Below are 27,931 nucleotides of genomic sequence, written 5' to 3' on the forward strand. Positions count from 1 at the left end.
CCACCTCCCCCTTCCCCAGCCCCCGCCCCGCGCCCTCCGAGCCACCAGGCCGGGCTCAGTGCCTACTTCCCTCTTCCCTGGTGGGTCACAAGCGTGAGCCCTTCAACACACTGGCTGCTGCTGACACGCTTCACATGGACCCCAGACCACGGTGGCGGCTCTGGGCTTGTCACCAGCACGTGTGCGAGTGAACACGTGTGTGCGTGCCTGGGAGTCAACATATTTGTGTGCCCACGTGTGCACCTGTGTGTCTCGTACACGTGTCCGTGTGTGTGTGTGTGTGTGTGTGTGCATCCGTGAGTGTGTGTGTATGTCTGGGGGGTGGGGAGAGGAGGGGACAGGGTGCTGTGTGTGCATAAACGTACACGTGTGTGTGCCCGGCCCTCTGGGCGTGCGGGACCAGGGACGGCCTTACCGATGGGGACGAGGAAGGAGCCGGGGGGCCCCTGGGCCCCTCCCTGAGCCCGCGCCCCAGGCTGGCTGCGGGGGAGACAGCTAAGAAGGGACAGGGAGCTGTGCCCTCGGAGGACGGTCAGAGCCCGTTTCTCAAAGCGTCAGGCCCGCGTCCCTCGCCTCCCAGGCAGGTCACCTCCGGGGCCACGGGGACCCTCGGAACGTCCGCGAGAAGCGCCTGGCGCTGTGCCCGAGCCGGGTCAGCCCCGCAGACGTCCGCAGCTGTGCCCACTGTCATTATTGACGATGACAGTGGCCGAGACTGGCGGCCACGGCCCCGGCCCCCCCAGCGCCACCGCGGTTCGCCCTGCTTCCCGCTTGGGGCGGGAAGTCCACTGGGACTTTGGCAACTCTGCCTGCCCTCCGGTTGCCAGCATCCAGAGCCTCAGTCCTGGGACCCAGGAGGGTGTTTTCGGGGCTCCGAGGCCGGTCCCCGAGGCTGCCACCGGCTGATTAGCGACAGGAAATGGGCTGGCAGCGGATGGCCCTCCAGATAAGCCTGGCAGCGCCCGCAACCCCCTCCCGGCCCCCAAGCCCTTATCAGCTGCAGCAAGTGTCTCTGAGCTGGGAGCCCCACGCTGACCTCCCCGACCCCTAGCCAGTGTTGGCAAAGCAAGACCCGGCAGGCCGGGGGAGGGGAAGGCCCGGGTCCCCTAAGAAAAGCCAACACGCCCGGCAGGATCGCACCTGACTCGACCCTGGGAACCCCGACTCTTCCCTGGGCAGAGGCCGGGGTCCCGCACCACAGACAAAGGGAATTTGTAAATCTCCAAGTCAAAGTAGCTGGAAAAGGCCCCAGGAGGCCCCTGGGGGGACCACCAGGGATGGTGCAGAGGGGGTGGCCCTGGCCAAGCCCCCTCCTCCTGTCGGGGTGACCCCATGTCACTTCAAAGCCAAGGGCGACCAGGGGAGCAGTCGGTGGGTTCTGGGGCCAGATCCAGCCTCGAGCAACTTCTCAGCTCACCACGCTTCCTCCTGCCCCACTCCCTGTGAGCACTGCCGTGACTGGTCTCCGTCCCTCCCTCTGTTCCCCTCCTGGTCCGGCCTCTCCTGGCTCAGGACCACCCCAGACACTCCACCCCGAATGGACGGTCCCAAAACTCCTGCCAGAAATCTCTGATGCCCACTCATCACCAGCCGGATCAGGTGATGCTTGCAAGCTTCAGTTTCCCTGAACTTAAACTTTTGGGCTGAGAGCTGAAGGAGGGACTCGGCCGGTAGAAGCTGCAGGACTCAACAGCACGTGCAAAGGGCCCGTGGTACGCTGTGACTGGTGTGTCCGGCGAACAGCGAGGAGGCCAGTATGGGCCTCACAGCACCGGCTTTTACTCCCAGGACAAGGGGAGCCACACAGGGCTCTGAGCTGGGAGACGTGACCTCTCTTTTGGTGACCGGGACCCCTGTGGCTGCATGTGGAACACGGACCGTGGGAAGACGAGGACAGAAGCAGCCAAGGGCCCACGGCGAGGGTCCAGGACAAGAGGGGATGGTGCCTGGGTTGGGGGCAGATTCCTGATAGGCTTTGCTGGTGGAAACGTCGGACCCGGCAACGGGTTAGACGTGAAGGTGAGGGAGAGAGAGGAGTTGACAGCAGCTGGAATCTCTGGCCAGAGGGGGAGGTGACGTCTGGGCCAGATGACAGGACGGGGACGGATTGCACGTTATGGGGCCCGACTCTGCTCTGCGGGATCCGGGGAGGATAAGCCTGGTGCCTGGAGTGCATCCGGCCCAAAGGAGGCCCCACCCGAGACCTCCAAGCCTTAACTCAAACCGGCCCCCTCACCAGGGTGCCCATTCCCTTCCCACTAGCTCCCCAGGAGCCCCTCCATCCCGCGCAGCCCAGCTGTGGTGTCCACCCCCTCCCAGGCTCAGGGGCCTCTCCGCTGACAGCATCGATCAGACCACACCGTGCTAAGCTTGTCGGGTCACGTGTGCACGCTGCTATCCCTCCCCAGACGGCAGGCCAGAGCAGGACCGCCCCTGGGTTTCCCCAGTTTCCTCAGTTCCGGTTCCATCACTACCCTAAACTTCGTCTCCTCCAGCCACACTGGCCTTCTTTTCCATGCATCCTACCCCAGGGCCTTTGCACTTGCTGCTGTCTGCCTAGAACCCAGCCATTCTCCAGCACCCTGTGACACCTGCTTCACAGGGCTCAGCAGTATCCAAAATTATCCCACTTGTAGGCTTGTTAGGTCACCCTCACTAGATTATAAACCCCAATGGGATAGCATCGTGTCTGCTTTAGGACTCTCTTCAGTGTTTTGCCTCTGACCGGCACAGGTTTCTTGGAGTGAATGACTTCATCCTCTTTCCAGGCGGAACACTTCCTCCGTGAGTCCCCCGTGATTTCTCCAGCATGGAGCTGTGGCTCCAGCAGAGTTCTGGGAAATGCCAGAACTAGCCCTGGGCTGGGCCCCCTCAGCCCCAGACCAAGACTTCCCTTCCTTGACCTCGCACCCTGCCTGCCTCCCAGCATCCCCTAGGGCAGCTGGCCCACACACCTGCTGTTCTCTCCTCTCAGCAGTCCTCACTCAGGTTCGTCTAGAAGCACTTCCCTTCTCCTGGGGACAGGTCCCCCCATCCCACGGGGTTCCGGGGAGCCACCACTCAAACCACCACGCCGGCCCCTGACCCCATTCCCAGGACGCTGCACACAGCTCGTCACCTATGCAGAGCCAGTCAGCCCTCCCCTGGGTTTTAAGCAGACTGCAGGGGAGCAGACACCCAGGGCAGGGCATGGGGGGGGTGTGGGCATCAGCTCCTTCCCTAGTTCGTGGAAAGGGGGGTGGTAACAGGACCCCATCTGTCCGGTCACTCTGGATGCCCAGAGGCCAGTGCGAGCAGGTGCTCAGCAAATGCCCGGCTAAGCTGTGACACCAAGTGATCACCGTGGCGGGGGGGGGGGCAGCGATGCCGGAGGCTCCCGTGCAAGAGAAAAATTACAGACCAAGTTTTTCTTTAAAGAAAACAAGTTTTATTTTTATAATCAGAACGTTCTAATAAAAATATTATTATAATATTAGCTACCTTTATTTTCTGGGCTTTGACTCTGTACCAGGCGCGCCGCAAAGTGCTTGCCCACGTCGGTCAGCCCCCTGAGGCCACCACTTCCCTGAGGTAGGTCCGAAGGAATACCCCCAGCGCCCCCCAACTTGGCGGCCCGCCCTCCCCAAACCCTCCCACGGGTCTCCTCCACGAGGCTGCCCCTCGGCTCACTCCCCCCTTCCTCTGAGTGGGGGCCACCGCACGGCCCATGGTGCTCTGTCGGGGAGCACCCCCCCCCCCCCCCCCCCCCCCCCCGCCTGGGGGCACCTCTCTCGCCCCACCCCCCACCCCGCCCCCAGACCGAGGCCCCCGCCAGGAGGCGGGACGTGTCTCTGCTCAATCCCAGGGCCCCAGCTGGTACACAGCAGGTGACGCCACGAGGGAGGGGGGCGGGCAAGGCCGGGTGGTCCTGCACTCGGAGCCCCGCCCACTCGCGGGCCGGGAAGGTCGGTGCGCTCCGGCCCCGGCCCCTCGGCCAGCATCACCTCGGGCCACACTCCCTCCTGCCCTTGGTGGCTGCCCGTCGCCCAGAGAGACCTGCCTGGAGACGCCCACCCTCCGAGGGGCTCCCGGGGCCGGCAGATGCTTCGCCGCGCGGAAATACCGCCACCGTCGCCTTGGGCGGAGCCAAAAAGTGAGTCTCTCAAAGTCAAAAATAGGTTCTGGATTCTTGGTGGTGGGAGTTCCCGTTGAAAAAATAGACTACGCTTCTGAAATCATCTTAGTAGCAAAACAAGGACGATAAGAAAAACGTTGCAGCCCGACAGAAGGGGATGTCGGCCGGCTCCCCGTCGCCAGCGTGGGGTGGGCTGTGGTCTAGAAAGTGCGAGTCCGGGGGGCAGACGGGCCCCCCGCACCTTCCACCACGGCTCACCGCCCGCTTCGGCGGGCCTCTCGGGCTTCCCCGGAGTAAGGCATCTCCGAGCGGGGCGAAGGGCAGCCGGTCCGCGGGGAGGGGTGGGGGGTGGGGGGTGGGGGAGGGGGGGAGGGGGGGGGAGGGCCCCGGCCAGGTGCGGTGGGGACAGGGCCGTGGGCGCCTGGGGTGCGGGGAGGGGCAGGAGAAGGGGAAGGCGGAAGGCTGGCGGTGTGTGCGAGGTCTGGGTTGTGTCTTCGAAGAGCGCTCGGCCGTCCCTTTTCCCCGAAGTCCTCCCTCAAGACGCGGCGGGTCCTGGATTTCAAGAGAAGCGGTCTCCGGCCCATCGGGGGTCAGGCGGGGCTCCCGCGGGGCCTCCGGAGGTACGTGTGCGGGCGCGCACCCCGAAGCCCGGCCGGCCGCTTGCCCGGCGTGTGGCCGACGGGGCCGTGACGCCAGGGGCGGGAACGGCCCTCACTGCATCCTGTCGGGCTGCAGCTGCGGAGGCTGGTACTGCACGAACGTGGCGCCCGCGGGGGCCGCGGCCGAGAGGGCCTGAGGCACGGCAGCCGGGTAGCCATAGCCCACGAAGCTGGCGGCCGTGGCGGGCGAGGCGGCGTAAGGGTACTGGTCAAAAGTGGCCGGCGGGTACTGGGCGTAGGCCGGGCTGGCTGGCGTGTATTCGATGTAGGGGGAGGACAGCGACGGGACCGGGGCGGCCGGGATCACCACGCTGGGCTGGACGATGGCTTGTGGATAGATGTAGTGGGGGGTCAGCCTGCGGGGCCAAACACAGAAGGTCTGGGTCAGGGGACGGGGCGGTGGAAAGCTGGCTCCGGAGTGGAGGGGCTGGGTGATGCTGCGTCCCCGCTCCCGAGGACCGCTCGTCAGTCAGATGGGTCTGGCAACAACGCATCTTCCTGGAACACACCAGCCGTGCTCCTACCACAGGGCCTTTGCACTGACTGTTTGCCCTGACTGTTCCCACTGCCCGTAACACACGTTCCCCGGCTCTCCAGAGCCCCCCTTCCCAGTGAGCCCTTCCCAGGCACCCCCCCCCCAGCCCAACCCAACGCTCTGCACTCCAGCCATCCCCCCACGAGGCCCCCCACAGGGCCAGTGATTTGGGGGGCCCAGGTTTGAAAAGGATTTAAAAGTTTCAGACGGTGACAGCAGAGCATCAAGTCTAGCGTGGGCCTTCTGAGCTCAGGTCCCCGTGTGACTGCCAGGTCACACCCCGGCCCTCCGCCTCCCTGTTCGTCTCCCCAGCAAGCCGCCACCACCGGGGGACACGCTGCGCTGTCCCGTCCTCCTCCCCAGCTCCGGAGCTTTGCCCTGGTCACCGACAGCCCAGAGCCCGGCCCACGGCAGCTCGGCGAGCCTCACCGAGTGAGGACTGCAGGAGTGAGGCAAGAAGGACAGCAGTGAAGACAAAGAGGACGAGAAGCCCTGGGAGCAAGGCCACCGACCACGCCCGGCGCCCACGGAGCCGGGTCCGAAACCGAAACACCTTCACGCGGTGCCTGGTCGGACGCGCGCTCAGGCTGCCCTTCACGTCACCATCTTGTTTCACGACAGAGAATGGAGCCCAGAGGGTCAGTGGCTCGGCCAAGGCCCCACGGCGATAAAGTGAGGGGACCCTCCTGACCCACGCGTCTGTCCCATGCCGCAGGCTAATGTGCAAAGCCGTCACCGCACGCCCGGGATGAGTCCCACGTGTCACGGGTGGGGAGACGGGGGCACAGAAAGGCGGTATCGGTGTGGGCCCGCTCGGCCAACCAGGCGCCGGGCGGCCCCGGGCAAGTGGCTGGGCCTCTCGGGGCCTCGCGGCCCGTCTGCTCCACGTCAGGTACCCGGCAGCCCCATCGGGGCAGGCGGCCCGGCCACGGGCATCAGTCTCTCCTCCGCCTCTTCTCGCACCAGCACGGGGCACGCGGGACCCAACTCCCTCCTGCACCTGTGGGGTGGGGCCCTGCTCCAAAGAGAAGCTGCTCGGAAAGAACAGGGCGCCCCGTTCTCCGACACTCAGCCGGGGCGGACACCGCGGCAGCACCCACAGGATCGGCGACAAGCCCGAGAACGCCAGAGGGTCACCTGCAGGGGCCGCAGCGGCATGCGATGTCCCTCCAGACGCACCACACGCGGTGGCAGTGAGACCAGGCGAATTGTGCTCGACCCCACGCCACTGCCCTCCACGCTGCCGGGAGGAAACCGAGCAGCGGACCCGAGATGCTGTTTCTGCTGCGATATCACTGATGCTAAAGCAGCCAGATGCGTATTTCCACGCGGGCCAAGGTGGCTGAGGATGAGCGAGGCGGGCCGTAGGACGTAGGAAGCTGCCGTTTTTTACGGGTCCGAGAACAGACGTCCTACGCACGACGCCCTGAGCGCACAGGCAGGGGCCGGGGGCCGGCGGAGGGCTCCGCGGGTCGTTACAGGGCAGATGGGTTCCCGCGCATAACCAGGAAGAAGGGGCGATATTCACGGGGGCCAAGCGCCCCCCACGGTGGGACAAGCCAAGGGGGTCTCGCCACACGGCGAACGGGAACTGACACGTGCCACGGCGTGGATGAGCCCCCAGGACGTGCTGGGCAAAGGACGCCAGACCCAGAAGGCCACTCCCCCGACAGGAAACGACGGGCAAGCCCGGAGGAAACGGGGGCGAAGCGCCAGGGGCTCCGGCAGGGGGCGGGGCCGGGCCGGGCCGGGCTGATGGACAAGTTCTGGGTCAGGCAGAGCGCGCGTCTGCACACGGCTGTGAACACACTTAAGGTCTGAAAACAGCTGTTCGGTTTCAGATGTTCAGATGTTCGGTGACCCGTCCTTTGCGAGAGACAAATCCCGCTGCGGAGTGGGCCGCCCGCGAGGGCACGGCGCGCAGGGCTGCGACGATCTGGCAGCAAAGCGGGCGGGAGTCTGGGGCACACCTGCCGGGGGGGGGGGGGGGGGCCCCCAGCGCCGACCGCGCCGCCCTCCCCGCCGCCCTCCCAGCGGCAGCGCCCCAGTGTTCCCGCAGCAACACACGCAGGCCGGCGGCGGCCGTGCCTCCCCACCCCCACCCTCTGCCGCGTGTGCCCGGGCAGCTTCCGCCGGGATCCCCGTGCTCTGGCTCCGGGCCACAGCGCCCATCGCCCTCCACCGCCCCCATTCCAGGAGCCTCCGCCGACCACCTCCTTCCTCCCCCCATGCAAACCAGAGCCTTGAACAGAGCCAGGCCTGGGTTCGAATCCTGCTCGGTCTCCTGAAAAGGGCAACAGCGATCTCCCGTCTGCCGGGGCCAGGATACGGCCCCCGCAGCTCAGATTCCAGCGGGGCGGACAGACACACAAACATACCAACCCATGACCCGGAGGCGGGACTGCGGGGAGTGATCAGGGTAGGCTTCTCGGAGGAGAGGGCAGCTGCCCTGAGCCCCGAGGGTAAGACAGAGCTGGCCGTGGGGGACCAGCAAGGCAAGGACTGAGGCTGGAGCCAGGCTGTCGCTTTGAGACCACATCCCTGGGGGCTGCTGTCCCACCTCAGCTGCTGTCCCGTCCCAGCCGAGGCCATCCCCATCCGGGTCTGTACCTGCCAGCGACCCCCTGGAGCCCTCACCTCCCCTGCATCTCCTGTGAGCCATGGGGAGGGCTCTGCCCCGACCCCCAGGGCCTCGCCCGAGGCCTAGCTCTGCAACGAGCCGGGCACACAGCGTGTTGATGGAACAACAGCTCACGGGGAACAGGTTCTCCGCTGAGAAGGTCAAGGGGCTCCCGCAGTCAGGACGCTGCCCGGGAAAGGAGCAAAACGGGGGCACGATGAAGCGTGCCTTGGTGCAGCACCCACCGGGACGTCCCTGGCACCACGAGAGCCCCCACCCGGCTCCTGGAGCCTCGGGAACATCTCTCACTTGGAGGCTCTGGGAGCCTGCAGCCCAGAACTTCTCCAAACATGGGCAGGGACGCCCCTGCCTTAGACACCCCCGAAGCATTTGCCAAAAAGGCAGATCCCCTGCAGACAGAGGGGTCAGAAGGGGTGACAGGCCCCCAGGGATCCTGATACACACCCACACTCAGAGCCACTGCCTAGACCCGGGCCTCACCCTGTCCACACAGCAGAAGGATCCAGGGCCGCAAAAATGACAGGTTTCGGGCGCCTCAGTCGATTGAGCGTCTGACTCTTGACTTCGGCTCAGATCGTGATCTCACGGTTCGTGAGACTGAGACCCCGGGTCAGAGTGCGGAGCCTGCTTGGAATCCTCTCCCTCTCTCTGCCCCTCCCCGCTCTCGAGCGCGTGTCCTCTCTCTCAAAATAAACTTAATAAATACACACGTAAGTTGGTAAGACGGACAAACAGGGCTCTGGCCGTATTTCCCCAAGGTCCAGCCGGATGAGGCAGTGGTCACATCTACCAGGTTCTGCACTCTCCGCTGTCAGGACCAGACCTCTGTCCCAGCCTCCACGGGTGAGGGAGTAACTGTCTCAGGCTGGGGAGGAAGGGAGACACCCGGTCCCTGACACCCCAGGATACCGCCCACCTGCGTCCACTCACCTGCTTCCCTTGAGCGCTCTGCCCCGCCCCCACTCTATGCAAAAAGTCCGAGATCACCCACAACGCATTTTAAAGCCACAAGAGGTACTGTGTCACCCGCAGTGGCAGAGTCTTGCCTCCTTGTCCATACGCTGCCTGCTACCTGAGCCCACAAGGACTGGCTGCTGGCTGGAGCCTGTGACCGGGGGCCCCCGTTGGGGGCCAGCTTGGGTCTCAAGAGGCCATCCAGGTGGCAGGGCAGTCCCAGTCCAAGGCCCAGCATCCAAGCTGCTCAGTGGATCCACAGAGACTGGACCCCCAACAGGTGTGTGCACCCCAGACTGCGATCAAAAGGAAAAGAAGGAACGGGGGCGGGGGGGGGTCCTGCCGCACAGTGGGGCCAAGAGTCAGAGGGAGCCACAAAGCCCCAGGAGGCAGGGCACGCGCCCCAGGCAGTTTCCCTCCAGCACGGCCGCCCCTCGGCTCTGCATGTGGATTTGCAGAGGCCGACCTCAGGGCCTGCGGGGAGGACCAGGACCCCCCGCCAGAACGGCGACCTCAGCCAGGGCGACGCTGCCCCTCCGAGGGACACCGGGCCACACCTGGGACATTTCTGGGTGCCACCCTGGTGGGTGGAGTCCAGGGAGGCCGCCAATCCCCCACAAGGCACGGGACGGCCCACCGTGGAGACTCCTCCAGAGTCACACCCCTCATGTGCGGACCCTGCCGCGGGGCAGACTACAAAGCGAAGGGCACGCGCGCTCGGCTCTTGACCGCCCTCGGGGCCCGATGCCCCGGCCCGGCGGGCGCCGGGAAGGAGGCCGGGTGGGGACGGAGGGGCAGAGCTGCAGGGGTGTGTGCACATGCGCCCACGGGGACCCCACTGAGCTGCCGGGGGAGAAAGCAAGCCCAGCCAAACCTGCCTGAGCGCAGCCCGGCGCCCCCCTCCCCAGGCCCGCACACACGGCAGGAACAGGAGGCCCTGGCCAGGGGGCAACGGGGGCAGGGCCCGCGTGCCCCGCACGTTCCTTGCCACCCCACCCCCTCCCCAGAAAGGCTGGGGCGCCACCAGCCTCCACGTGCTCGACCTTCAGACCTCTGAAAAGGCCACAGGCCGCACAACACTCTGCGGGCGAAGGCTGGTCTGCCACCAGGGCAGGAGCCCCCGGGAGGACGGTCCTGCCCACTCTCCCTCCGCTGCGGCCCAGGCCCCCCCCCGCTCCCCCCCCTCCCAGTCCCCCAACTGTGTCTGTTCTCCACACCCTGCCCACCTCCCCCGGTCAGTCAAGCCTCCATCTACCACACCCCGTCGAAGCAGGTCCTCTGTGCCTGCTTCTGCCCCCATCCGGTGACCAGAGGGTCATCTTAAAAACATCCAAGACGGGGCTCCTTGGCTAAGTGTCTGACTCTTGATCCTGGCTCAGGTCGTGATCTCCTGGTTTCAGAGGTCGAGCCCTGTGTCAGGCTCTGCGCTCTCTCGCTCTCTCTCTCCTTCCCCAAATACGTAAACTTAAAAAAAAAAAAAAAAAAAAAAAAAAGAATCCAAGAGACCAGCCCACCCCTCAGAACCCTCCAGCGGCCTCCACCCTCCCCAGAACCACACCGCTCCCCCTATGGCTTCCCACACAGCCAAGCCTCAACTCCCCCTGCAACTCCTCTCTACCCACTGTCCCTACTCTCACCACCCTGCTCCCCGGACGCAACGGGCACCTCCAGCAACGGGCCCTTACAGCGGCTATTCCCTCTGCGTGCAGGCTTCTTCCCCAACCTCCAGCCTCACCTCCTCAGAGGCCTTCCCCGACCAACCCCCAGGTCAACGCCACCACATCCCACCCACCCCCGGCTTTATTTCCTTCTTACGACCTGAGACCCGTCATTTACTTTCCGTTCTGTTTTCTCGATGAAAACGTAAGCCCCCCGAGGGCGGGCACTTGGTGCCGACCGCCGGGTCCCGAGCACCTGGCACACCATCTGTCGAGTGCGGAGGGCCTCGGGCAGGCCGCGGGATCGCCGGCACCCAGAGCGCAAAGGAGCCTCCCTTGGGCATGCTGCCTGGGTCCTGGGATAGAAGCTGCAGCCCTTTAGAAGGCAAAGGAAGCAGCCCAGCTGGAAACAGCTATTGCCGGACGGGGCCCTGCTCGCAAGTGGGGGGGGGGGGGGGGCGGAACCTGGCGGCTCGGTTCAAGGCTGGCTCTGGTCCTCGCCAGGTGCCGGGCTGTGTCAGCGCTGCCTCTGTCGGGTGAGTGAGGTCACCCTCACCGCTAGGGCTGCGTGAGGATTTAACGCTCTGCGCGCCCCAGAGAGCGTGGCAGCACCAATGACCTCCTCGGGCCTGAGGGACGACAAGGGAGAGCCCCCAAGCCGGCCGGGACGCACAGAAGGTCCTCCCTCTCACGGCCACCTGGCCCCAGCCCCAGGGAGAGCAGACCAGGAACCCTGGAGGGAAAACCGGACCAGCCAGCAGGACAGCTGGGCCCACGGTCAGGTGGCCCGATGCTCACCAGGCTTGCTCCGACCAGGCGTGACCATGACCTGCAGGACCGGGGGCTCGTGGCTTCCTGACGGCCCATGGGGGAGCCGCGAAGTCTGCCGGGACCCAAGGCACGGCCAAGGGCACCCCAGCGGACTTGGCCCAGCGGAGGTTCAGGGGCAGGAGCCCTGAGTCTGGACCCTGGCCATGCCTGTCCAAGTCCCCCAGCCCTCTCTGGCCTCAGTTTCCCCATCTGTAAACTAACGGTGCCAGCCACAGAGCCCAACAGGGCCTCTGCTGCGTTCCCAGAGGCCCCTTCAGGAGACAGAGGTCTCAGGAGCCTGAGTGGCCCAGTTGGAGAGGCGGCTGACTGCTGCACACACTCAAAGCAAAACTCCGCTAAAAGGAATCACTACAGCCTCGGGGGACTCGTTTTCTGAAAGCAAAGCCACCCCCAAAAGTAAGAACAAAAAAGGCAAATGAGCCCGTTTCACTTTTTCTGCTCCCTGGAGGTCTTCGCCAGCCGTGCTGGGGACCCAGGCAGCCACCGGGGGCGCAAGTGCAGGCTTCTGGAAGGAAGGGGCGCGGAGTGGGACGCCAGCGCAGGCAGAAAAGCAGGTCCGGGGCTGGGAATCCCCGGAGGGGGGACGTGAATGCTCCCTGGGGCCGCCAGACAGCAGGCAGGAGTGGGGCGGCGGCACAAAGCAGGTAAGACGTGCCTCGGTGGGACGCTGCCAGGCCTCCCCCGAACTTGTCCAAACCTCGACGCACACCTGCGCCCTCTCCTCCAGGCCTATCCGGCCTTGCACGTGCTCAGCCCAAACCTCTGGAATCTTCTCAGGCTTCTCCGTCACACGTTCTTTAAAATGTATCGTATTCGGGATCCCACAGCTGCTCACCCTGGCCCGAGCCCGCGGCCACCCCAGCTGCGTGGGGACCACGGCCTCCACCGCACGGGCCACACAGCAGCCAAGGGGATGCTGCAAAGACACCACTGACCCGGCCCTCAGCCACGCAGGGCCCACCTCAGTCCCACGTCACTCGGAATACGATCTAAATGCGCCCCTGGGCCCCCCAACTCCCCCACTTCCTCCCCCCGGCTCACGCTGGCGTCCCCGGCCCGGCCGCCCCTCCCCCCACAGCGCCTACCGCCACCGGGCCTGCCCATGCTGCCGCCAGGCTGCAGGCCACTCTGCAGCTACGATCCGGGACGGCATGCGCGGCCTGCCACAGAGCTGGCAAACATCTGCTGAACAAACGGGCCGAACGAATGCCCGGCTTCCTGCTTCCACCCACGTGGGAAGGGTCGGGAGCACGAATGCTCTGCTGAGCCCTCGTCGCGTTCACATGGGAGGTGGGGAAACTGAGGCTCAAGGAGGAGAAGTCACGACGACAAGGGATCACACACACACAGGCCACGGAAAAGCGCCTCCGGGCTCTCGGCCCAGTGCTCTGGCCACGGCAACGCGAGGGGGCCGGCTGGGCCACCCGGGAGCCCTCCCGCCCTGTTCCCCCTGCTCCTCCCGCCCCAGGGCACACCCTTGGGGGTGGTTCAGACACCCGCAGGCCCGTCTGTGGCCAGGCCTCTGTCCCTCGGCTCCGGGCTTCTGGACGAGGCTCTCCGGCCCTCAGGCTGCCAGGGCAGCGGGCCGGAGCGAGGAGCTCATCCTTGAGAGGAACCCAAGAGCCACCCCGGAGGCTGGTTTCTGTTACGGCAGACGGGGACAAACAACAGGTGTGCACGGGCGGCCCACCGGGAGGGCCACGCGCCGGCCCACGCCTCGCTCCAGTGCCAAACAGGAAGCTACGGTGTGGGGAGCAGGGCCACCCCAGGCACCCTGAAAGTAAAAACAAGCCACGTGACGCCACAGCGGGGAGCAGGCACCAGCTTCCTCCCAGCCCCCACGGCCTCCCGCTCTGACCTCACTTCCTGCTGTGCCCCCCCCAAAGGTGCTGATCCCACGCCCGCCCCCCCCCCCAGCCCCCGAAGCCAAGCTCTGCGACTCACCACCCCTGCCCCGCCCAGCCTTTAATCTACTTCGTATCAGGAAACAGCGGGAGAATCCCGAGGAGTTGCAAAAACAGCACAGGGAGGTCCTGGGTGCCCTCCTGCCGCGTCCCCCAGTGGGTGACGTCTTACACAACCCAGCATGCGACCAAAACCGGGCACCTGATGCTGGCACGGTGCTATTAACCAGGCTGGAGGTCCTGGTCAGGTTTCGGCGGTTTTTGGGGGTGTGTCCCAGTGTGTCGTCTGATGGCCTTCCCACGGCTGCGGTCCCCATGGAAACCGCCCCCCCCCCCCCACCCCTGGTGACCCAGGTACTGGGCTCAGGCCCCTCGGCGTGCACACACCTGGGGCCTGGTGATGGCGGGGACAGCGGGGGCCTGCCCAGAGAGCGTAGGCGTCCCTGGACCCACAAGGCATGTACCGCCCCAAGAGGGTCCCATAGTGGGTGTCAGTCCTGGGGTGTCTGGCTCGGATTTGTTCAAGAGCTGGCCAGAGAGAGGTGTTGGGGCCTCGTGGAAGGAAGGAGAGTACTGCAGCCACCAAATCGGGCCCCCGGCCCCACAGTGCGTGAGCTCAGACAAGTTTCTCCTCACCCGGTGCCTGCACGGGCAGCTCGGGCAACAGGCCTTGTCGGAGGGCTGCTAGGAGCTGGGTCCCTGACAAATACAAGTCTCTCTGTGGGCCAGGCCCCCGACCCACCGGCTCTGCACAAAAGCACCCACTCAGTGCTCAAGTCAGCCCCGCATCCTGGTCTCCATCCTGGTCATCTCTGGGGAGATGAGCCCAGGCAGACCCTGGGATCCTGGCTCCAACACAGGATGAAGGATGACCCTGCTGTGTGGGACCTGGGGCCCGGTCTCACCCTGGCCACAGAACAGGACTTGCGGTGAATGGATGTGAAGGCCCCAGCAAGGCCCCCTTAAGAAAAGGGACGGGGGCTGTGCCCAGAGAAGCAGCTGGCCCTTCAAAAATAACCCAAGGAGAGGTTCCAAGTACAGCCAGGCCCAGGACAAACCTCAGACCCTGGCAGGTCTTAGGTCTAGCCCTGGACATATACCCTCTGACACCAGGAGGTCCCTTCCAGACAAGGCTCAAAGCTCTGCCCGGACATGTGCCCTCTCCAGACCACTTGGAACTTTCCCGCCTGCAGGCTGCTGACTGTCCCACCCGGGGGGGTCGGCCAAGAGATGCTCAACTGGATGGTCTATGGCCTTGGTCATGTCCTCTCATGGTTAAGTCACTGGTCACCTGCCAAGGAAGGATTCTCCAAACCTCAGGCCTTGGCCCCACACATAGTTACATGACAGGAATGCACAGCCCAAGTTAGGTCCTGAAAGACCCCATCCCCCTTAAAAAAAAAAAAAAAAAACCCGAGAGCCAGGGAATCCAAGCAAAAAGTGTAACTTGTTAAGAAATTCTTTGGCGAATCTCCCACGCCGATGCTTATGGCCCCACAGGCGAGGATTCCGCAGTGGCCTTGCCCAAAGGTGGGGCCGTGCAACCTTTAGACCTGTGCAAGGCATAGGATCAGAGCCAGGAAGTCCAGGGGAAGTTCGGCCAGGCAGGAGAGGGGTTAACTGGTTGAAAAGGCCGAGCTGCCCAGCCCTGGCTCCCACCGTGCCCTCGGCCGGCGCAGGCCCAGCCTCACTGCCAGCCCGCAGCACACAACACTGACTGCTGAGTCAGGCCAGCCGCGCTCCCGCCCGATTGTTCTCGTTTGCAGAGACAAAAGACAAAAGGGACGCTGACGGCCCAACTCTCCCAACCGAGGGGCACTGGGGGAAGGCAGCTGACCCGGGGCCAGCCCGGCCCTGCCTCGCTGGGAGAGCACCCCCAGGGGCCCCTCCCGCCACCCCGGACCTCAGCGGGGCCTGGTGGGAGGCGGCGGGACCCTGAGAAGCTTTGGGCCACCGGCCGCTGGCAACGAAGACCTGGACGCTCCCTCTGACCCCTTGTCCCCGCCTGGGTCTCCGCCCCCTGGCAACCAACAAGAAGAGCCCGAGGCCTCTTCGTCGTCACAGGTATTAGATGCCAGCCAGAGATTTAGTTACAAGACACGGTCACCTGAAGTCGGGAACGCACGGCGGTAAGATCTGCGCCGACCCCCAACCACCCTCACGTGGGTGGCGCTCAAGGGACCGTGAGGGGAAAGGCTGGGGCACCCTTCCTACCCGCCCACCCCAGAGAGCGGCGGCTGAGTGTGGGCTCGGAGCCAGTGGCCCGGTTTAAGTCACGTCACTTAGGTCACCCCGACGGACTGTTAACCGCTCTTCGCCTCAGTTTCTTCATCTAGGAAGCGAAGGTAACATCAGCCCCAACCTCAGAAGGCTGCTGCGAGGACAGGAGAGGATGGGGGGCAGGGGCACAGAGCACCCGGTCCCGCGTGCCGGCACCGTATGTGAAGAGGTCACTATTTCCGTCAAGGAAGTCACAGACGAGGAAACCGAACGCTCAGGAAGAAGACGCCACCTGCCATCTGCCAAGCGGACCCGGCTGGAATGTGGCAGAACCAGGGTTTGAACCCAGGTGTGCAGGCTCCAGGGGCCAAGTCCTGACGGTGACTGGAGTCCTGGAGGCAGCGGCAGCGGATCCGAAAAGAGCTCAAACGTGCTCGGGGTAGGAGCTGCTACATGGTAAGCAGGACAGAGCCGCTGATGCCCGCCCCCCTCCACCCCCGGTTCTGTGCAGCTGGCCCCTGCTCCAGGCCCTGCCCCTGGCCGCCTGGGACACACCTGGGGAACAGCGCCAAGGCTACGGAAGATGAGGAATGCCCTCCTCACGTGACCTGGACCCCAAGCAGGAAGAACTTCGGATGACGGCAGATGTCCCCAAATACCTCCCCAGACGGCTCCACACATTTATGAAGCAGATGCCAGGGCGAGAAGGAAACCCAGAAGCACCAGCTCCCGGCCGCCCCCGGGCTCCCTCCCAGGAGAACAGACTGAGAGCTGGGCTCCCACGCATGCCAATCCACGCCAAGGCCACCAAGCAGACACAGACGCCGCGTGTCCGGGCGAACACCCCCAGATCGTGGGCACGCAACAACTCCTCAGCCATCTGGGTGACCTGCCCGGTCCACCCGAGCCCAGCTCCCAGCCCTGCCAGGGAAGCCAGGTGGTTCCTCGAACTGTGCCTCTTTCTAGGGCAGACACATGCACGTGAGACACACACACACACACACACACACACACACACACACACACGCACACACGCAGCCTGAAGCACAAAATCCAGAGCCTGGGATTTGGTTCTGACAGCTTGAGAGGCACCAACGTTCTAAAAGGGGCTGTCTGTGTTCTCACCGCCCTCGCCACCCCCAGGAGCACACCCCACCCCCGTCGACACGCTGCCGGCACTGGGACGCACAGCCAGCATCGATCACGGGGCTGGGAAGTCACACTGCATGGCAGGCTCCTTTGTGCCCCTGAAGTGTGTGTGTCCTTCCACAAGCAGCTGCCGGGACTTATTAGAACTTTAAAAAAAAAAAAAAAAAAAAGCCAGGCAAGGGTGGGATGCGCTGAACCACAGCACGTCGGACAAAAGGCCCACAGGCCGGGCCCACTGGGGCTGGACAGCTGGCCCCGGTCCCGTCTCACCTGCTGCAGCTTTCCTAAATACCAGACCCCGGATGGCAGTGGCCTGCTGGCACCATCTGTCAGGCACCAGAGCGGGTCACCCGGCACCCTGAGAAGAACGCAGCCGCCGGGCCCACAGAGCACGGGCAGCACTTCCGGAGCGTTCCCTGCCCTCCCTCCCCACAGGCCCCTCCCGAGGTCTCCGCTCGCAGAGCTCAGAGAGGCCGCTACCATCCCCATTCCACAGAGGGAGCTGGGGAAACTGAGGGACAGACGGCTGTGTAGGCTGCCAGAGGTCACGCAACTGGTCACAGGGAAGCCAAGACTTGAAACCAGGCTCCGGCAGCCTCCGTGGTCTCTGGCAGGACCGGAGGAACGCTCTCGGCCTTCTCTCCGTCCTCCCGGCTGGCCCTGCCTCCCCGCCCTCCGAAGGCAATCAGGTTTATGGAAGATCGGAGACGGCGACGGTTCGCAAACACGGAAAGGTAGATGCAAAGGGCATCCCGTGGGGCTGGCGGTCCTCGGATGAAAGACTCCCTCGGGCCAAGGGGCGCCCGGGGCCTGCTTGGCCAGGTCTGCTCACCCCCCCGGCCTCCCCAGCCAACAGTGTCCACTCACCCGTAAGTCCGTTGGATCAAAGTGGGGTGCAGCTGCTGTACTCCAATGGCAAAGCCTGAAACGAGAGGCCACGTAGGGGCTCAGCCTCACCCAAGGGAGCAGAAGCACACAGCCGTGCCCTCCCCCATCGGAAGGGATAGATAACTAGCTTCCTCTACACTCCCAGGCCACCTTCCCACAAATCCCGAAGCTCCCTGCCTAAGAAAGCCAACGGAGAAGGGTAACAGCGGCCTCTGGGTGTCTGTCCCCCTGATCGCCAGCCCCGGGGAACAACTTCCTCCTTCCCTGGCGGACGGCTGACAACTGGCTGATGCGCCCTCCTCGCCCTGTCCCGCTGGCACATGCACCTGGACGACGGGGTCCAGCTCCCAGGCTAGGGGATGACTGCCCAGGGACAGCTCTGCAAGCACATGATAGCTGACGGCCACTCCTGGGGCAGGGCTGGGGAAGGGGGGGGGGCCCTTTCCACCCCACAGATACCAACACTGAATATAGCAATCAAGACGAGCCAGGAAAGGAAAACACAGGCTCTCACCCGTCTGGAGGCTCCTCGGCTTGGCACCCAGATACGCCAGGTTCACGTTGGCCTTGCGGCCATCGATGTTGGGGTTCGGGTCTTTGCAAGCTCTCTCTGCCGCCGCCCGGTCGGCCATGGTCACCTAGAGGAACACAGATGCATCAGGGGTTTCCCTTACCGGTGGGAGGAGCAGAGCCCTCTGCTCCGGCAAGAGGCACTCATTTCCCCCTCCCTGGGGGGCCAGTTATTCAGAACCTCTGACCCAGTCCCCACCCCCCACCCCCACCATGGGGCCCTCCTGCAAAGGTGCCCCTGGATTCCAGTTCCTCCATCCAAGTTCATGTGCTGGGAAACCTAGCTTTACCGACAGAAATGATCCCCAGGGGAGACAAGGAACTTCCCCCTTTCCTCCCCAAGGAAGGCAGGGGCCCCGAGCTTGTCCTGCCTGCCTGCGGGGGTGCGAATTTCCTCATGGGAGGGGTTGGGGGACACCGGTTAGAAGGAAAGTAGGAGACGTGCCTTCAAACCGTTTTTTTTCTTTTTTTACTTAAGCCGTTTGTTCTGGGCGTTTAAAGGAACTCTTGTAAAATCCTGGAGGGGAGGGGGTGCTAAAGGCCTCCAAAGCGCCCTGAGGTGAAGCCCCTTCTGCTCGCTTGTTGCTCCAGGAAGTCCTGGGAGTAAGCCGACTGTCCCCAGAATCTCGCCACAAACTCCGAAGCGCTAATTGAACACAGCGGCTCTCCCTTTTAACCAAGGAGTGGGGTGGGGGCAGGGAGCCGCGGCCGAGTAGCGGCGGCGGCGGGACGGGCTGGAGCGTGAACCTCCGCCCCCGAGCCCAGGAGGGGGCAGCAGGTGCCGGGGCAGCTGGGCGTGCGCCCGCCGGTGGACTCGGCGCCCCCGGCGCGGTAAGTGCGGGGCGGGGTGCGCGCCCGGCCGCGGGGCCACTTACGAAGCCGTAGCCGCGAGACTTGCCCGTCTGGCGGTCGGTGATGACCACGGCCTCCTCGATGTCCCCGAAGCCCTCGAAATACTTCCTGAGCGAGGCGTCGGTGGTGTGGTAGGGCAGGCCGCCCACGAAGATCTTGGTGAACGTGGTGTCCTTCTGCGAGCCGTGCATGGCGCCGGAGGCGGCCGGGGGCCGCGGGAAGCCCGCGCTCGGGGCGCACGGCGCGGGCTGCAGCAGCATGGGGGGGGCGCCCCGCCGCCTACGGACCCGGGCCGCGCGGCGCCGCGCTCATGGGCGGCGGCGGAGAGCGAGCAGGACAGCAGCGGCACCGGTCCAGCCGCCGGGCCCGTCCACTGGCGGGCCGCTCCCACCGAGTGCGCCTCGCCGCGCTGCGCTGCGCTGCGCTCCGCTCCTGCCGGCGCTGCGGGCACTCTGCGCCCCGGCGCCCGCCCCCGGGCTTTGTAAGCGGCTCCGCCCCTAGTCCGCCGCAGCCACGCCCCAGCCGCGGCCCCGCCCCGCCCCGGGCGCGCGGGGCCTGCCGGGAAGCGTAGTCCGGGCCGCGCCCCGCGGCGCCGGGCGGGCGGGGAAGACTTGGGGCGGGGCGCGCACGCGAGCCTGAGTGAGCAGGGTCGTGTCCCCGCCGGCCCTGCCGGCCCTGCCGGCCCTGCCGGCCCGGGTGGGGGGGGGGGGGGGGGGGGGCCCTGCCTCTGCGTGCCCGCAGGGGTCTAGTGAGTTAGAGTCAGCGACGATCAGCATGTTTATTGAGCCAGGGTGAGATGGGATACAGCAACATGTATTAAAAGCTGAAATGATTCTTGTTTTACATGCACATAGGATTCACTCGATGAATATTTTTCAGGGCGTTTCATGCGACACTCCAGGATGGGGGCTGCAGGGACGCACAGAACTTACGCCCTAGCTCCGTGGAGCCTCTACGAATAAGACAAGTCAGCGCTAAAAATACAGTGGACAACCCGGAGGGACATAAGCCAGGGATCTGCAATCCGGGAGGGTCCAGAGTGGTCCCAGAGACCCCCCTGGAGGAGGTGACTGGGCAGAAAGTTGTTCTGGCCTCTTCCAGCTGATAGCAGGGATTCCTCCCTGTAGGTGGGCGACCGTGGGGGAAATGCAAGCTGAGGGCAGTCCTGCCTCTCTGTCCTTGTCCCCAGCCATGGAAACAGGCCATCCCGGAGCCTCTGTGTGCTCCACACCAGGCAGGACGGGCTACAAGAACTTGTTCAGAGTTGTGAGGAATTTCAACGAACAGGAGAGCAGTAAACCAAGCGTGGGGCCTTTCTGAGCTTGGGGCCCTGGAAGCTGGCCCTGGCACCAACATCCCCCACTGGTGGGTCACACCTTGGTGCAGAGGCCGACTCTGGGCACCTCAGATCCTCTGCTGTCCCAGCACAGCTGTGGTGACAGCTCCAAGTGAGGTCACTCCTGGCCCTGACCCTATGGCCTCCTCTGGGACAGTGGGATACAGGTGGGGCCTGGGGGGCTGGGAGTGGCACCTGGTGGGCTGGGGGGCGGGGCGAGTCGTGTTCCCTAATTTCGCCGGGCGCCTAGGGTGCTTGACTCCAGGCCCAGACAGACTGTCTCAAGTCCCTGGACCCTGACCTCGCCTTCTTCCCTCAAGCCTCTCTGCTCCAGGCCCCTTAAGCTGGGAGGGGAGCCCTCAATTTTCAGCAGGTCTCCCCGAAACACACACTTCTCCGTCCCAACTAATTCCTCCCTTGTCCTTTCGCACACGTTCCTGCAGCACCTGAGACACACTCCTGCCTCCTTTGGGGCCTTTGCCTCATCACTTGCCCTTTATCTTGCCCGTCTGTGTGTGTGTGTGTGTGTGTGTGTGTGTGTGTGTGTGTGTTTTAACGTTTTATTTTCTGAGAGACAGAGCATAAGCAGGGGAGGGGCAGAGAAAGAGGGAGACACAGACTCAAAAGCAGGCTCCAGACTCCGAGCTGTCAGCACAGAGACCAGCGCGGGTCTGGAACCCACACTTGAGATCATGACCTGAGCCGAAATCGGACCCTCACCCGACTAACTCACGCAAGCACCCCTGTCCTGTTTTTTTTTTTTAATTCGTTCAATGTACTCCTGTTTCCCGAACCCCTGCCCACCTGCTCATTTACAGCCTCTTTCTCCTGCTAGGTGGGCGGGCCCCTGGATGTTTTGCTCCAGCTATAAGGCCTGGCAAGCAGAGGGCCCTCGAGAAATGTTTGTTGACTGAATGCACGACGGAATGGAGGTGAGGAGAATTCTCCACCAGACAAGGGGCACTTTTAAGAGAGCCCTTTGGAAACTTTGATTCAAGGGTGGCCTAGATTTTTTCCTGGAGGCCAGGGAAGGCGGCCACTGCCCGGCCACGTGGTCTCGGGCAAGCTGAGTCCCTTCCCCGGGTCTCAGTTTCCCCTTCCGTGACACACAAGGCCTCTCTGAGGCCGCCCTGGCAGTGGCCACGAGGGGCTCCGGCGGGGTGGGCGGTGCCTTTCCCAGAGGCGCAAGCCGCCCGGGCGTCCCGCCTACAAGTCCCAGAGCCGCCCGCGCGCGGCCCCGCCCTCCCGCGCGCGGCCCCGCCCCCCCCCCCCCCCCCCCCCCCCCGCGCTCGCGGAGCCCCGCCGGACAAAACCGGGAGGACGCAGGACGCGAGCGCAGTTGCACGCGGGGCGGCTGGCGTCTGTCTAGCACGTGCTGGCTCTGCGGGGGCCTGGGGTCCCGAGCCAGGGCGGGGACACAGGCTCCGAAAAGGGGAAAGCGCGGGGCTCCGGCGGGGCGTTTGTGCACCCCGGGCCAGGCGGGCTGGCTGCGTGCACCTCGCGCTCCTGCCCGGCCCCGGAAGGGGCCGGGGGGCCGGGGGCCATGTGTGTCTTACCGGGCGCTTGCCCGGGTGGGGTTTCGTTCACTCGTTCATGCTGTGCCCCCTTATGCTTCCGCATCCCCGACCTCTCTGCCCATGGGGTGGCCGCACTTTCCCACTGCAAATAGGAGCCCAACCTAACGACCCACCACCGCCCTAAGAGCTTACATTTCAGGCGGAGTAGAGAGAGGGCGAATGAATGAATGGTGAATATTAGGTTTTATATTCAGGTAAATTTTTCTGGTTAGGCTGTGAGAAGGGAGCAAAGAGCAGGCGAGAGATGGCCAAGAGATAACCGTTCTTTAGAGTCAGGGAAGGCCTGTGGGAATTGGTAAAAGCCAGAGCCACTGGAGGACAGGGAACAGAGAGAACAGAATGAAAAGGCTCAGAGCGACTAACGTTTATCCAATATGTATTTTTTTGTTTAGTTTTTATTTATTTTTGAGGCAGCAAGAGAGAGAGAGACAGAGGGTGAGCAGGGGAGGGGCCGAGAGAGAGGGAGACACAGAATCCAAAGCTGGCTCCAGGCTCCGAGCTGTCAGCACAGGACAGGACAAGGGGCTTGAACTCACGAATGGTGAGATCATGACCTGAGCTGAAATCGGCCGCTTAACCAACTGAGCCACCAAGGCGCCCCCCCCCCCATATGTTTTTTAAAAAATTTTTAATGTTTATTTTTGAGACAGAGAGCACAGTGGGGGAGGGGCAAAGAGAGAAGGGACAGAGGATCCAAAGTGGGCTCTGTGCTGACAACCCAATGCAGGGCTTGAACTCATGAACTATGAGATTCCGATCTGAGCCAAAGTCAGACTCAACCAACTGAGCCACCCAGGTGCCCCATACCTAACGAGTACTGGGCACTTTTATGTGGTCGATCCTCACACACCACGAATGATAAAGGTCATTTGTCCTGGCATACCTGTTTGGGGTCAGGCCCTTGGCTAGGTGACTTCCTATTAGATGATTTAACCTTGGGGTGCCTGGGTGGCTCAGTCAGTGAAACGTCTGACTTCGGCTCAGGTCACAATCTCATGGTTCGTGGGTTCAAGCCCCATGTCGGGCTCTGCACTGACAGCTCAGAGCCTAGGGCCTGCTTTGGATTCTGTCTCTCTCTCTCTCTCTCTCTCTCTCTCTCTGCCCCTCCCTTGCTCTCACTCTCTCTCTCTCTCTCTCTCTCTCTCAAAAATAAATTTTAAAAAATGTAGATGATTTAACCTCAAAACAGCCTTTGTCATATGTAGGTACACCCAGTTTCAAGGCAGTGGGCACTGAGGCTCAGAGTGGCTTCCCCAGGGCCACCAAGTGAACGATGGCCAATCCATGATGCCCTTTTATTCCCCCCACAGCATTTAAGGAAGATTTGTCCCCCCACTTTGAGGGCTGGGCAGGTGAGACCTCAGAGAGGTTAAGGGAAGTGATTATGTGGAAGTCTTAGGGGGAAGGCCCAGACTTTCAGGTCTGGAAACACTGGCCCTTGTCTGAGACCGTGCCTGGGTGTGTGCGCTTGTCACGGGTTGAATTGTGTCTCCCCCAAAATATGTCCAAGTCCTAACCCCTCTTGCCCACGAGTGTGACCTGATTTGGAGGGAAGGTTTTCGCAATCTAATCGATGTAAGAGACAGTCACATCGGATTCGTATGGGGCCTAATACCGTGACTACTGTCCTTACAGGAAGCCCATGTGAAGGCGCAGGGAGAAGGCCGTGTGACAACAGTGGCGGAGAATGAAGAGATATACGCACAGGCTAAGGAGCGCCATGATCCCTGGAAGCACCAGAAGGTGACGAGAAAGGCACGTGTGGAACCGATTCTCCCTTCTTCGTGCACTCGGAGGGAGTACAAGTCCTGCCGCCACCTTGAGTCTGGACCTCTGGCTCCAGAACCACGAGAGAATAACCTTCTATTGTCCTCAGCCACCCAGCGTGTGCTCCTTTGCTGCGGCAGCCCTGGGACACTAACGCGATTGGAGAGAGGAGGAGGACAGAGCCCTGAGCAGGTGGAATCACACAGTTTGTCACGCTCGGGTCTCAGAACCGTCTTCAGAGCCACGCGGGGGTCCTGGGACTCCTGGGTGTCATTCCAGGCCCCAGGCCTGAGAAGCCGCCCTGTGCCTCCCTGGGCTTCAGCTGCTCAGCCGGGAAAGGTGGGGATCCAAGAAAGGATTCTTCTGCTTAAAACACCACCGGTTTATGTCCATTCCCGTCCTCACTGCCCAACCCCTACTGGGAACAGAACCGGCAGCCGCCTTCCCTGCGCCCCTCCCAGGTGTCGCCGGAGCCTGGGCTCTTTTCCACAGCGACAGCCAGGCTAGGACCTCACCATCCCCACCTGCGTCTCGGAGGCACCATCTGGATGCAGCCCGGGGATCGACTCAGATCTATCTTTAGTTTTCTGTCCATCCCGGAACGCGGTCAGCCCGGCGTTTGGATCAGTGGCCGCTGAGCTGGATGCTCCCAGAGCCTGGGACTCAGGCTGCATCCAGGCCTCTCTTCTAGAATCCCTCAGAAGCCCGTGTCCCCGCCCCACGCCGTCCTACACCTGCATTTGCCTCTCTGTGGACTGGCGGTCTCCCCACTAGAGGTCACCTCCAAGAGGCTGCTGGCTGCTTTGTTCACTGCCACGTGCCCAGGGCCCGGCACATGGAAAGCACATGATAAATGTGTGCTGAGGGGGGCGCCTGGCTGGCTCAGTCGGTTGAGCGTCTGACTCTTGATTTCAGTTCAGGTCATGATCTCAGGGTTCATGAGTTCGAGCCCCGCGTCAGGCTCCGCCCTGAGCGCCCGGAGCCTGCTCATTCATTCTCTCTCTCTCTCTCTCTCAAAATAAGTTTATTTACTTAAAAAAAAAATCCTTGAATAAATGTATGCCGACTGAGTGTGCAAACACACGAATGAGTGAGCAAACACACGAATGAATGAACAGAAGACTGGGATTGGAGGTGTTGGGGGGGGAACCCCGAAGCCTGTCTATTCTAATGGAGACCCAAGCAACTCAGGCTTTCTGCATATCCAAGCCAAGGTTGCCCCTCGTCTCAATGCCAGGCTGCAAGGTAGAAGCGTGCGGGCCACCTGCACCCACCCCACCCCCAACCAGAGGCCTGAGGAACCCTGAAAGAAAACATCAACACAGCAAATCGAAAAGGAAGCGCGGGCGACTTGAGGGCCGCAGACTTTGACGCGTTAGCGGAGCCCCATCTACCTGCCGTTTTCAGGTTTGCAAGGCTCCTTTCTGCTTCTCCTCGTCAGGTGGTAAAAAGCCACCCCGTGTTCTTCGCAAAGGCAGTGGCAGGGCTGTGAGGAGAGAGCAGAGGGCAGGCCAGGAGGAGCCGGCCCTACGTTCGTGAGCCGTGCCCATCGCACCCATCGCAAGCCTGCCGGCAGCCACCTCCCCGGGCCTCAGTTTCCTCGGCTATGAAATGGACGTGATGGTAGCAGCTTCCTCGTGGGGCTCCTGCGGGGCCGGGACACACAGAAAGTGCTGAGGTCAAACTCATACCGAGTAGGCGCTCAGTAAACGCAAACTCCTGCAGTTTTCGGTTTTTTACCAGCACCCCTCAGTTTCCAGCCGACACAGCAGCAGTCTGGGCCAGGTGGGGAGGTGGGGACCTTGTCAGCCCTCCCACACGTGCTCCTTCGGCGACTCCCGTTGCCTGTGGGACAGAGTCCCAAATCCCTTTGTTCGAGATGCCCTCCCGCCCCCCCCCCCCAGTACAGAAAGGCCCCCCTCCCCGCTTCCCCCAGCCGTGTCCCCTCTCAGGGGCCCTCCCTTCTGTGTGGGCCTGGGCCTCCCCCCTCCCCCTGCAGTCTGCCAGGACCTGAGGCCTCTCCTCCGATAGATGGTTCCAAACAACAAAATGGCTAGAAATGTCACGGAAAACAAGCACATTCAAAAAACGCTATTAACGTGTTTACAAATGAGCAGTGATACACGAACGTGTGTGCCCTTCCGTTGATGCGCAAAGTACCAAGAACGAGCGGTGGCTTGGACGATGCCAACGTTGTGGACGACCCGGCAAAATGGCCGGGACACCCGTGCTGTGCGTGTGGCTCAGAGCCGCTCAGGTTCGGGGTCACGGCGGCTGCTGAGGCTGCACGGCCTGTGGCCTGCGTCCACGGCTCGTCCGCGTCGGTCGGACTCTGCCGAGGAGACTTCTTCCCTCGCCAAGTTCACGGGCCCTGAATTCTGTCCACGGGCCGGGTGGGTGTGGGGGCCCCAGGGAAGAGCTGCTCTGCGTCAGTTCCTTCGGTCGTGGGAACGAGTTCCGCACACTTCGTGGCTTCGGGTGACACAGATTTATTCTCGCATTCTGCTTACTCTGGAGGTCGGAGCCCAAGAGGGGTCTCATGGGCCAGAGTCGAGGTGTCGGCAGGTCTGGCTCCTTCCGGAGGCTGTAGGGGATACATCCGTCTCCTTGCCCCTTTTCGGCTTCTGGAGGCTGCCGCCTTCCTTGGCCGGTGACCCCTTCCCTCATCTTCCAAGCCGGCTGCCGGGTGGGCTCTCCCTCTGCCCCCGTCTTCCAGCTGCTGAGTGGAAGATGGTCCCCCCCATCACCGGCATAATCGCCCCATCTCAAGGCCCAGAGCCCTGGTCACAGCGGCAAAGCCCCTTTTGCCACGCGCGGTAGCTCGGAAAGCAGCGGCCGTCTGTGGGGCTAATGAGGGTGTTTCATCAGTAGACAACCTGGGGCACTGCCTCCGTCCACCTTGGAAAAGTGGCCACTGCTGATCTGGAAACGTGGATTATAAGCAGGGCAATTCCCCCGCTGGAGGCTGCACGCTTTTTACTTTTTGGCACTCCGCAGGCGAGCAGGTGTGTGTGCCGGGAATTTGCAGGAAGTCGCGTCCTGTAAATGGAAGCCTCTTTCCCCACCCCCCCACCCCCCACCCTGTGCGGCTAATCCCGGAGCTGCGAGAAACCCGTGAGAGCCAGTGCTCGGGAGAGGGCTGAGCCTCTCTGCAGTGGGAGTGAGGTGCCTGCCCGGGGGCCGGGTTTTCCCGGTGAGCACTGGTCCCGGGACCCTGCCCCAGCAGGTGCAGCCCGGCAGGACCACAGACTGGGGGGCACAGATGACAGACATTTATTTCCTCACAGTTCGGGAGGCCAGAAGTCCAAGATGGAGGTGCTGGGGGGCTGGCAGGGTGATTTTTCGGGGGAGGCCCCTGTCCTTGGCTTGCAGATGACTGTCTCCTCCCTGTGTCCTCACATAGTCACTCCCGGGTGTCTGTGTCCTAATTTCTTCTTAGAAGGACAGCAGCCATATTGGATTAGGGTCCACCCCGGTGACCTTATTTATTTACTTTTAATTTTTAATGTTTATTTATTGAGAGAGAGGGAGACAGTGCGTGAGCAGGGGAGGGGCAGAGAGAGAGGGAGACACAGAACCCGAAGCAGGCTCCGGGCTCCGAGCTGTCGGCACAGAGCCCGACGCGGGGCTCGAACTCACGGACCACAAGATCATGACCTGAGCCGAAGTTGGACGTTCAACCGACTGAGCCACCCAGGCGGCCCCGTGGTGACCCCATTTAACTTCATCACCTCTGTAAAGACCCGGTCTTCCCGTACAGTCGCCTTTGATGCTCTGGGGGTTGGGACTAAACATAGGAATTTGGTGGTGGGAGGAGGAGGGGACACAGCTCAGGCCATAACAGGCACCTACTCTGCTTTTGCAGGCAACTCTCAATCGAACAGAATCATGCTTGGGGCCTCCCACGCTGGTCAAGGGGCCCCTGCTAAGTCCCACTGAGGCGGCCAAGAACTGGGGTCCTTGTCACACGAAGTCCCAGGAGATAAAGCGACCCCTGGCACCGCGAAACACGCGACGAATCCGAAGACAAGGGGAAAGCCATGCACGTAGTTCTCTCAGAAAAGTCCACTTCCATGGCACTTTGGCTCTAAAGGTCACCCCAGAATCAGAGGCGATGGCGGACGGGGACGCTGGAGGAAGGGGTGGGGCGCAGCCCTGCAGAGACGTGCAGGCGGCAGGGGCAGGCAGGAGCCCTCGGGCACAGTGTCACGGGCAGCCCCTCCGGGCCCCAGAGCAACGGTGACACCAGGGGGCATCTGTGCTGAGACTCCCGGCA

The 27,931-nt window shown here is 63.1% G+C and overlaps 1 protein-coding gene across 1 annotated transcript; it reads right to left on the bottom strand.

Annotated features, from left to right (window-relative positions):
* Positions 1-4,493: 4,493 nt before the first annotated feature.
* Positions 4,494-19,410, bottom strand: RBM38 (RNA binding motif protein 38). The gene is made up of 4 exons (XM_042930588.1): positions 18,999-19,410; positions 18,068-18,191; positions 17,533-17,587; positions 4,494-5,129 (listed from the first exon to the last, which is right to left on the bottom strand). The coding sequence occupies exons 1-4, from the start codon at positions 19,233-19,235 to the stop codon at positions 4,826-4,828; spliced, it is 720 nt and encodes a 239-aa protein (XP_042786522.1). The 5' UTR covers positions 19,236-19,410; the 3' UTR covers positions 4,494-4,825.
* Positions 19,411-27,931: the final 8,521 nt, after the last annotated feature.

Source organism: Panthera leo, chromosome A3 (assembly GCF_018350215.1).
Source record: "Panthera leo isolate Ple1 chromosome A3, P.leo_Ple1_pat1.1, whole genome shotgun sequence".
NCBI lineage: Eukaryota > Metazoa > Chordata > Mammalia > Carnivora > Felidae > Panthera > Panthera leo.